The 10,672-nt window shown below is 43.2% G+C and overlaps 2 protein-coding genes across 3 annotated transcripts; both read right to left on the bottom strand.

The window, feature by feature from the left end:
• Window positions 1-6: 6 nt before the first annotated feature.
• kctd13 (potassium channel tetramerization domain containing 13) lies at window positions 7-3,137 on the bottom strand. Of its 2 annotated transcripts, none has more exons than XM_088358663.1 (7): window positions 2,749-3,137; window positions 2,191-2,447; window positions 1,923-2,092; window positions 1,684-1,773; window positions 1,548-1,600; window positions 1,251-1,446; window positions 7-1,177 (listed from the first exon to the last, which is right to left on the bottom strand). In XM_088358663.1, the coding sequence occupies exons 2-7, from the start codon at window positions 2,426-2,428 to the stop codon at window positions 935-937; spliced, it is 990 nt and encodes a 329-aa protein (XP_088214789.1). In that variant the 5' UTR covers window positions 2,429-2,447; window positions 2,749-3,137; the 3' UTR covers window positions 7-934. The 2 variants fall into 2 exon arrangements, with proteins under 2 accessions (XP_088214789.1, XP_088214788.1); XM_088358662.1 differs by having other exon boundaries at window positions 2,191-2,451; window positions 2,749-3,136.
• Window positions 3,138-3,281: 144 nt separating this feature from the next.
• On the bottom strand, window positions 3,282-10,643 carry sez6l2 (seizure related 6 homolog (mouse)-like 2). Its single transcript, XM_088356728.1, has 19 exons — window positions 10,476-10,643; window positions 9,545-9,624; window positions 9,341-9,469; window positions 9,058-9,273; window positions 7,821-7,954; window positions 7,561-7,753; window positions 7,309-7,494; window positions 7,044-7,227; window positions 6,693-6,856; window positions 6,434-6,628; window positions 6,207-6,345; window positions 5,903-6,099; window positions 5,626-5,820; window positions 5,318-5,512; window positions 5,051-5,242; window positions 4,896-4,934; window positions 4,679-4,796; window positions 4,475-4,586; window positions 3,282-4,402 (listed from the first exon to the last, which is right to left on the bottom strand). Exons 2-19 carry the CDS (start codon window positions 9,600-9,602, stop codon window positions 4,373-4,375), a joined length of 2,676 nt encoding a protein of 891 aa, XP_088212854.1. The 5' UTR covers window positions 9,603-9,624; window positions 10,476-10,643; the 3' UTR covers window positions 3,282-4,372.
• Between the last annotated feature and the right edge of the window lie 29 nt (window positions 10,644-10,672).

Genomic DNA, 10,672 nt, shown 5'->3' on the forward strand with positions numbered 1-10,672 from the left:
AGCAAATTGGATTTCTTATTTATTCAGAACATTTGTCACCACAGTGGGACGGAAGTTGGATGGTGAAGTAGTGCATTCATGTTATTGGTTAATTTTAAAAGGAGACAGACACTGTTCAGTGTTTACATGCACACAAAACATCTTTCAATTAACTGAAACTGGGGTGGGAGGTGTATTAAAAAAAACATAAAAACCTTGGACGTATTAAACGACTGCTAGACCAATAACTTGGATCAAGTATCAGTGGTTTGGTATAAGACATGAAGAAAAGTGGAAAAATCATGGCTCAGAATAAAATACAATGCAATCACCTTCAAACCAACTTAAATAACAACATCACAATTTAGTCATTACAAATCTAATGTGTGCTAGAGTGCAAATGTATACCCACCACTGTTTTAACGCTGGGATTGCATACAAAAGTTAAATACATGACAATAAATTAGGTTCATAAATTAATTAAAACGACATCCCAAAGCGGCAGCGGAAATAATTTAAATACGGAAAATTAGAGCTGCCCAGCAATCTCATCCTACGTCACCCAAAAAATGGCTACACAGACTCTTCCAGTGTTAACATATCTAAGCTAAACTTGAGAAACAAACAAAAATCACCTCATCTATTCATGCAAAGTTGGGCGACCTGACAAAATACAAGCAGATCAAGCCTGAAAGTGTTCCATCACAGCGGAGGCTGCCAGTGCATATCATCAACACCCAAGAAGGCGAAGAATATTGAAGTCATATTTCTGCCAGTTTTGCATCCCAGTCTATGTTTTTCCTATTTCAAAGCGATACACAATCATTTATCTTGTAAACAACTTCTCCTCTCTCCAGTTACACCTTAACTTAATATTTTGACTACAGACAATGAAGGATATTTCCATCATCCCATGGAACGGGTTGTTGCGACGTGCCGTTTTGTCTTCACATTTTTAATCCTTGTACACAGTTTGCTGGCCGTGGCCTCTTTCGTCATGCATTATGTGCCTCCTGACGTGGATCCTTCTCACTCGCCTGTCCCCTCCCGCAGCGCCCTCTTCCTCCGATTGGCCCAGCGAGGAACCGGGCCCTCGAGAATCCAATAGGTGCAACCCACCTGGACCGGATCGTCGGCCGGTCTCATAAATGAGGATGTTGAGGGTTTCTTCAAATATGCGAGCTTCGGGAAACTCAACCTGAAACCGCAAAGGGGATGCCAAAAGTAAGAGATTTGTCGTTATTTCCGAAGAATGACTTTGCGAGGCTTACTTTGGTCTGCTTCTTCTCCGTGGCATAGACGATGGACGTGCAGCATACTTCCGCAATCTTACGACCTTCGCCGTAAAAAGACCAGCAGCAAATCTCGTCCCCCAGGACATCTTTGACAAACAGGACTCGGCCATTAAAGCGGAGTACCAGTTTATCAAAAAGTTCGATGTTCTTCAACAGGTTGTCATCTGAATTGCTGGTCAAACAAAAAGACGTTTGATTTACTTTATGTAAGCAGGATTGGGCAACATCTATTCTACTTCATGGGTAGGTAGCTCATGTTCAAAACCTTTTTACCTGGTATATGAGTACTTGTTATTTCCTCTGTTGTTCTGCAACTTAACCACAGGCTGGATGGAGGAGGGGAAACAATCAATTTAAACAGTCTGCTCATTTACAACACAATATCAAAGAGGTAAGCAACACAATGCACCTTTCTGCAGGTAGCAATCATCTTCTGCTCTTCTTTGGCCGACGTGATCATTGGGATGCGACACACACTTTCAAATATGTCCGTTTGCTTCTAAAGGGGGACAACGACAGATTTATGAAACATTGAATCATTTAGTTGAAAGCATTGACTAAATGAACTGACTACTGGTATTATTACGAACCCAAGGATGTTGTTTGAAATTGGTCCTTGGTTTGAAGTACAACCAACAACCACTTTACCTGCATGGCAGTGAGGCAGTGTTGGATAAGTCCCTGGACCCTGTAGTACTGAGCCTCTTTCAGGATCTCATCAAGTTCTCTGTGGTCGTCAGGGAGCGGTACCGAGCCATCCCGCAGGAAGTTCAAAATGATCCCAAAATGTCGACCACTGCGATCTAAAATCACCCAGCCTGATGCAGAATGAGAAAGTGTAATCAGCCGTTGGAATTATCCTCCAAAATGCAACAAAGGTTGACATCGTTGCTAAACATTTTTCAGATCCATTCACCGTCTGAGTCAATGGTCACTTCGGTTCCTCCATTGCAAATGCTGTGCAGCAGGCTTTCCTCCTTGGTCAATGTCTGGACGGTTGTATAGTGAAGTGTCCCGCCCACATTTAACTTGACATATTTGCTTCCCAACAGACCCTGATGTCGGTCTTCGACAGTGCTCTGGAAAACAGGTTGGGAAACAGCAGACTGGGTGGAGTTTGCAGCATGACTGCTGACTGACGCCTCAGCAGACATGGGATTGATTGGTTCCTTTCTGGCTGGAATGACACAGGAAGAGTTTTGATGCAACAAGGGTTAACAATACTGTGTCAAATTACATTTTGATTGCAAATAGCTTCATATAAAGAGATCAATATGTGGACTGGGGCCAGGGTTGATTTAAATTGAACAAATAAGCCTTATACTTATTTTAAGTAAACAATAAATCTACCCTAGCTTTAGAAATAAAATCAACACTCATCTTTAGTACCAGAATATGAAAACATGACACCGCAGTTCGTCTGGTCGGGAATCATTGTTTCGCAGTTATGTTATTAATAATAGATTGTACTTACCACACTGAACATCAAAGTGATCTGACGAATAGAAGTATCCTTTAATTTCCTTGATTACTAATCGGCCCGAAAACAAAACACAACGCGTGAGGACAAGACAAATCTTTCTAGTTAATCGAGAGCGAAGCTAACGTTTGACACTTCATTTTAATATGTTAGCATAGCTAATCAAAACAACATTGACTATTCCATTTTGCTTCGCAAGTTCTTTTCACATTCGTTCTGCTCCTGACTCACGACTTCACAAACGAGACATTATAAAAACAAATCTTTACAGATAGAGTAACCCAATGAATTATTTGCCATTGGGATTTTGCTCAGTTAATCTTGACAGCTAACTGGGTCACTCGTAACGAAGGATCGACAACTTCCGCTATTTTCTTCTTCTACGATTTCTATGACGCAGCCCAAAGGACGTTACTGCCCCCTGTCAAATTACGAACGCATGACACCCTTCACCTGTCAAATGCAGTGCTTCCTAAACACATCATATCATAATCTATTATAATTTGTAACAATGACATCACAACAGATTTTACACCATTCAACAGAGACTTTATTTCCAGCTCAGCAATTAAATTACTGCGTTCAAAAGAATGTACTCATATATGAAGCAAAGAAATGCTACTGATAATAATTACGTCTACCACGCAACAGTCTCCAACAGCTCCCATTTGGCACAGTGAATGAGCCAAACAATCCCTTTTCAATAAATACATAATGCATTACAGCAAACAGCCAGGGTTGTAATTTTTCATCAACATAGTGCATACGACATCAAATCTGATATGTCAATAACTATAATGATAATGGCAAGATTGAGCAGAAGCAATAATTTACAATCAGTGCATGCTATAAGCATAATGACATTCGTGTCCTCACCTTCCCATGTACGATATGTTGTTATGAGACACTGGCTGTTTTTGCAGAAACAGCAAAGCATAAAAACTAAACACTGCCTTTGTAAACACTACTTCAACAACAGATGAAAACACTTAAGGACATTATTCAACATTTTATTTTGGCACTGAATTTTCATTATCTAATTAATGAAAATATACAACCTCCCATCACTATTTAGAAGTGTAAATATGAGGTTTATATGTATAGATCTTTAATTTAGCACTGTATATATATATCCATCTCAGCCAAAATCAAGTCGTATATTTACATTCATTGTGTTTGTGTATATTTTACACAGAGACGGCGTGAGAAAGAGAGAAAACGGTGAATCAACACATCATGTTTGCGACGTTTGCCACAAAAACAATAAGCACAAAACATTCAAGTGTTTGGTCAAGAGTGTAAAATTTGCGCATTGTTTATATTGCAAGATTTTGGCCTCACTATAATTGAACTAAATATAACAACAATACTCCTGCGCCCTCCCTGCCCTTGTGAATTTGTTAACCATTGTAAGGCACAAGTCCCAATGCAACACTGACTGAGCTCAATTCCACCCACCAATCAAAGTAGGACTTCCATAATTAAGAAAATAAACACATGGTGCGAATATAATAGAAAGATGACAAATGAACCAAAAGGGGATTTCATGGTGTCATAGTAATAAACATTTTCTCCTCCAAAACAATTGAATTGTTTTTTACATCTCACCAAGATACCTTTAAATGGAAACTTCATACTCCCGTGTATCCTGGGGTCAAAAAGAGGAAGCAATTAGGAACAATCTGTCAAAGAAATTGAGAGAAATTGAAGATTTCCTCACCCCAGCCTCATAAAGAGGGTTGTTGAAATCCGACTCCACTGTGATGGGACTGTAAGAGTGTGTGTGAGAAAGAGACTTCCAGAAGAGCGGCTTCCATTCTAGTCTGCAGATGCTGGGGGGGGGCAACAACATTTAATATATCCATGTAAATTCCCGACACGATATCCGAGCATGGCTGTATTAGTCAACACAAGCGACGCTTACTTTGTATAATACATGTAAATTCCTCCAATCAGTAGGATGACCAGGATGATGGGCAGAATTATTGCAAGAGCGATGTTCTCACTCAGAATCTGATGGGAGGGCTCAAATGATTGCGACACTGTAAAGTCAGAAAAAAGCCTGAATTAGTTTCTGTTAGAATTAAAATCAAGTCATAGGTATTGTGCGACAGAAAAGAGAATAGGAGAAATATAACGACCCTCTAATTTATGATCATCCAGAAGTTCCTCATAGGCCACTGTGTGAAATCAAAAACAAAATGATCCATAGTCAAGAAAGACCGAGTGATGTAAATCATGGATTCAAAGCAGCAGAAAACAAACGAACGAACGAACGAAGGGTGGAGATCTTTACCTTTACAAAAGGGTGGTGGGCTGTTCCACTGAGACGGGTGTCCGGGCACACAGGTGATAATAACCTCCCCGATGAGCTCATAGCCTTCATAACAGAAGAAACGCAAGGTTTCTCCTGCCTGGTAGCTGTGCTTGTACAATGTTTGGTATCCATTGTCTGGGACGCCGGGATTTGGGCACGGGTCGTATTTTACTGGAAAGAACAGAGAGGCTAGTCGTGCATTTTCCCCTCCAAAATAAAAAATGGAGCTGAACAAGTGGCACTTACAGACACACTTTGGGCTGTGGTCACTCCATTTTGGGGTACCGGTGTCTCGTCCGTGACAGGAGATTTGGTTGGGGCCTTCCAGTTGGTAACCTTGGTTACAGGAGAAACGCACAACGGTTCCGACTGCAAAACCGGCTTCAGGGCGCACTGAGCGCGCTCCGTTTACAACCTCTCCCGGGTCGGGACACTGCTGGACTGGATGGGGAACGCAAACGATGAATGACAAAGCATTTTCATGTGTCAAGGATCTAAGTTGAAGTGAGTCATTTGGACAAAAGTAGTGCTTTGCCTATTGCGATGACTCTGACCTTTGACACAGGTGGGTGGGCTGCTGCTCCAGGAAAGGTCCCACTGACAGGTGATGATGTCAGAGCCATTGATGTCATATCCCGGTTGACACTGATAGGTCAGCACGCTTCCTCTCACCGGGGAGGAATGGGACGAGCTGATCCACCCAAACTCGATTTGAGGGAGAGTGGGGCAGGTGTCGTTTGGCTCAACTTCTATATGACTCACAATAAATAAATATTATGTAGAGTTGAAAGTCCAACCATCAACTTTCTATCAAATATCTTCTAACCATACCACGATAATGAATGAGGAATCCCTGACTCAAGATGAAACTGGAGTCTTCCGGATCACTTTGAAACTGAATAGTGACCTCCGACCCCCCGGATACAACTTGGAAGCGCTCTTTGGAACCCAGGTACTGGCCGATGGCATGGGACATGAGATCGCGCCCATCAAAAACGGTCAGCACGTCAGTGTGGCGAATATTTAAGCTATTCAATGGATAAAAAAAAAAAACAGAGAGAAGAGGACATTTTCTTTTTACCAGTCACTTAAAAAGAGCAAGAGTGTTGACACAAAATGAAGAAAGCAAACTCACATATGGATGTCCAGTTCAATGCGCTTCTCTTCATTGCCGTGGATCTGCCATAAACAATCCAGGCCCTTGGAGTAACTCTGAGGCCAATCGGGAGATAGGATAGTACCTGAGGGCTCAGTCAGTTCCCCTCCACACAGAGCTGAGGAAACAAGGAGAATCATGTCCGGCAAATTAGCAAGATGGACAGATAGTCTTTCTGACAATAATAAAAAAAAAAAGACTTCTACCTTTGCACACAGGCTCACTGTCATTCCAGTGGGGGTTGCTGGGGTCCACACACTCAATAGTAGCTGACCCCTGTTCCATGACAAAGCCCGGCGAGCAGCTAAAGGTAACCGTAGTGCCCAATTGGTAAGTGATGTCACTGCTGCTGAAGTTTCCATGGGGCATGTAAGGCTCCCAGCAATGCTCATCATCAAAAGCTAGGGAAAAAAAAGAGAAATATAATCCGGAGCCAAATGCATGCTACAGAATGTGGATGCTCACCCTCATATCGCAGTGCCAGGAGCAGAGGGATAGAGGACGAATCAGCGGTGAGCTCCAAGTACAAAGAGGTGCCCTCGCTCAGCAGTCCGTGCTCTGGCACGTCATCCATATCGGAGTCGAAGAGAGGCGGCGACAGCGAACTGTTTCCACTGCGCACAATTAACCTAAGAGGACAAAATGCAGAACGACATTTTATCTTCACAGTATGATGTCAGCAGATTCACTTAAAAAAAAACAGATCACAGATTTATAGTTTTACTCCAGCCACAGATGTTGCGCAATCATAATAAACATCTACTTTTAAATCATGATGCCAAACGTTTAGAAATGAGTAAATATAAGCGCTTTTACTTATCGTCATCTTCATCCAACGCGATCCTCTCAAAATGCAGGTGGAGCCTGTGGCCCTCTTTGGCCTCAAGCAACCAGTGGCAGCTCAAGTTGTTTCCATTACTGTGGTTGGCGACGGACGGAGGAGGTGGCGACAGAATCCGACCCACTGTTGCATTACGGATCCAGCCCCCGCAAGACACAGCTGAGGAAACATCACATGGCAGACGTCGCTCTTAGAAATGCAGAACATTCACAAGAGCGAGCTCTTAAAAAAGTCACCGACCCACACACTGAGGTTCCGGCGTGCTCCAGTGTGGTCGCGTGGTGTTGACGCAAGTGGCCACCTCATGACCGCGGACTTGGAAACCCGGATCGCAATGGAAGTGCGCCTGACCCCCGGGATGGATGTCGGTCACGGTCACCCCGCCGCTTTCGGGGGAATGCGGGAAGGTGCAGGAAAGCACGAAAGCTGCAAGACAAGGCGTTGGGTGCTATTGCAGAACTCCCTTAGAGAAATGGCACAGGTGTAACTTACCTTGATAGTGCAGGATGAATTTGCCGTGGTTGTTGGACTGGCGACTGCGGTAGTGGATGTGCACCTGATTGGTCGTGCTGCGAATCACCTGCCCCTCCCTCATTAGCGTCTCATTAGCTAATAGCTTAGGTGCGGAATCCCCGTGGCCCATAATGGTCAGGGACTCCTCCTTGGACAGATTCACCTTCCTCACCTGTATGGGTGTTTTTGTCAAAATAATTCACATGTGTTGGGTCCCAAAAAAAAAAAAAAGTGTTTACCTGAATCTCCACACCATAGCCTGCATACACTGTAATGCTGTAGGTGCATTCCAGTGGGGAAGTAGATGATGATGCTGCAGAATCTGGTGACTCGACAATATCCTCCATGGCGGACAAGGATGCATTGCACTGAACTGCAAAATGACAGCAGGGAAAACATTTCATCATATTTATGAATCTGTAGATGCCATAAAATACATTCATGTACAACAATAGCCATCTACGATTTATTTTCAGCCAACCCAGATGGGTGCAAAGCACTTGTGTACAAGTACGACTGTTGCCATGGTGATCTGTTGTTAATCTGCAGCACTTTGTTCAATAAAAGCAAAAGACAGATTGTCAAACTGCAGACGCTTACACAACTCTACAGTATCACAAATGTGCATGGAAAGTCGTGATTTCGCCTCACCGACGTCCTTCAGAAGCCTCGGTGATCGAAAGTTTTACATATTCAATTTCTGTATGCGCGTGCTCCAGTAGGCCACTTAGAGATTGAATTTGCGGAATCGTCACGTTAAGTGGCTACTCTGGCATTTCCTCCATACGAGCGTTGGCCGACAGGCATCTGGGTCAGATATGCTCATTTAGGGCACAGCACGTAGCACTTGGTATCATTTTCATCACCAGTGTGACCTTATTCCTTCTCGCAGGAGCTGACTCAAATGACTTATAGATGCTTTTTAATGCTAATGGAATATTCAAAAAGTACAAAGAATCATGGTTATTTATTTATCGAAGTAGTGTTAAAGCTTTACTCATTATGGGATAAAAGATATCTCAAGGCTACTCAAAAACATTTTTATAAATTAACGAGTTATATAACACATACTATGGTCGATAGCAAAAAAAAGAAAATACTTATATAACATTTGAAATATTCTAAATAACTCGCTACAGCGTCATGTTACCTTGTTGCTGCTATTCAGCATGATGTTGCGCTCAAAATCCGACACCAGGAATTGATATTAAAATGAATTCCATTATTGATGTCATATATTTTGTTTAGTAATCTATACCTGGTAGATTCAAAAGAGAACAATGTCCTAAGGCTCTTTAGTGTCGTCTTGCAAGCTACGCAAAAAACTGTGGTAAGCTCTTTGGTCTCTTGACATATTTTGAGAAGTAAGCTGCTTTACCCCCAGGCCAAAGGAGACATTCCACATTTTGATTGCATCAGATTAAAAAACATAATTGAAGCAAAGGGACCCAACTGTGGCAACATGCGGTTGGTTACCTGGCATGTGCATTGTGGTTATCGTCGTGGTGGTGATGAGAGTGGTGGTCGTCTCCTCTTCTATGGGAACGAAGGACATGCGGCTCCTCAAACCCGCGTGGCCGCCCGCGGACGAGGAGCCCAACGCCGTGGTGAGCAGTCCTGGCGAAATCACCGTGGCGGTCGACTCGCTCTGCTTGACACCAGGCACTGCCCGTGTCGGATTGGACGTTGAGCCTGCCGACGTTTAATGAATGATTTTTCATCCTGGCTTGTGGGCGAACCATTGTTATGATTTTCATACCTGTGTTGGCAGAAGAGTGACCGAGGTATTCCTTACTCTGAAGGGCAGCGTGGGTCAGGTCACCCACGGGGTAAGAGTCTGGGGGTGATGTTGGTGGTGTATCCGTTTCGGGAATCATCAAGCTCATGGCTGCGACGACAACAAAATGTCTGTTGTTAAATAACAAGTCGAATGCAGAACCACACGCACACACAAATCTGTTACCTGAAAGTTGATGGATCATGGTGACAGACAGTATCACAGCAAACGATGTCAACCCCATGGCTCAAGAAGAATCCAACGATCTAAAAAGGACAAACTGGTTCTGATGAACATAATATTAAGTGGGTATGATTCACCCCAACGCTTTTGTGCCCTTGATGTTTGACTTTTACGGTTTGGCAGTATACTGATGTCAGATTTTTATTTTGTTTTCAAAATCTATTCGATCTGATTTTAATTTAATTTTAATCAAATGTTCAACCCCTTGTGATACATGACGTAGAGGAACTCTTATACCCCATTTGTTTGTTTATAGTGTGTGTGTGTGTGTGTATGATGTAACCTAGGGAAACAAATATTAATAGTGACAGTTATAGCAAAGGGAAGTAGCATTGCAGTTTTTTTTTTTATTTCTATCTAACAGGCAATGTGCAGATTGGGATTAGGGAGGCATTGCTATGCATGGAAAGATGCATTCATTAAGGAAATAATTAATTCCTTTACATATCAGCAAAATCACAATCGTGGGCCAAACGAACGGGTGCAAAATGCATCAAAAGGAAAATACCCATGCTTGCACCTGCGTTCCCTCCCCCAAACCTGCAAACGCATGTTCCCAAAAAAAAAAAAAAAAATGCGTTTTTCCAAATACACAATTGAATCCGCCTCTTTCTGCCGCTACACTGCAAAAGGTTTTTGCTGCCATCATTTTGTGATTCCAATGAAACAAATAAAGGCACATCGAGGCGTTCCCTTCCTTCCTCGCAGATGCCAGCCGTGGATGTCACAAAATGATGGGTGCTCTGCTCTGCTCTGCAAGGCAGCAGCATCCTTCGCACCTCCCCGGCCCCTCTTTTTGTCGAGGACCATTTTGGGACATCACTTGTCCTGACGATGAGAGGAGGGGGGATAAAAACCATGCACCGTTACATACCTTTACCTCAGCTCCGACGATGGCTTTAATATGTGCTATCCTGTTGCTGTAGGCCCCGTCAACAAGGTTCCGAGGTGCCCCCTACGGCTGCACACTAAAGGCTTGACGCATTCGACTCGGCTTGTGAGGCATCTGTGGAGAGGCGCCAGGCGCGCTCTAGCGGCCGTGTACTGGAACTGCGGGGAGCAGAACGCGCA

This window comes from Syngnathus floridae, chromosome 17 (genome assembly GCF_059516105.1).
Source record: "Syngnathus floridae isolate MCC-2025c chromosome 17, RoL_Sflo_1.0, whole genome shotgun sequence".
Classification (NCBI taxonomy): Eukaryota; Metazoa; Chordata; class Actinopteri; order Syngnathiformes; family Syngnathidae; genus Syngnathus; species Syngnathus floridae.

Bases quoted from the DNA above. Each gene is read 5' to 3' on its own strand.
- kctd13 (XM_088358663.1), bottom strand. From the start codon at position 2,428: ATGTCTGCTGAGGCGTCAGTCAGCAGTCATGCTGCAAACTCCACCCAG. The intron at 1,774-1,922 runs GTAAAGTGGTTG...GTCCCCCTTTAG, and splicing joins ACTGCCTCACTGCCATGCAG to AAGCAAACGGACATATTTGA. The intron at 1,601-1,683 runs GTGCATTGTGTT...TCCTCCATCCAG, and splicing joins TGATTGCTACCTGCAGAAAG to CCTGTGGTTAAGTTGCAGAA.
- sez6l2 (XM_088356728.1), bottom strand. From the start codon at position 9,602: ATGGGGTTGACATCGTTTGCTGTGATACTGTCTGTCACCATGATCCAT. The intron at 7,495-7,560 runs GTAAGTTACACC...CTTGTCTTGCAG, and splicing joins ATTCATCCTGCACTATCAAG to CTTTCGTGCTTTCCTGCACC. The intron at 6,857-7,043 runs GTAAAAGCGCTT...TTGTCCTCTTAG, and splicing joins TTGGATGAAGATGACGATAA to GTTAATTGTGCGCAGTGGAA.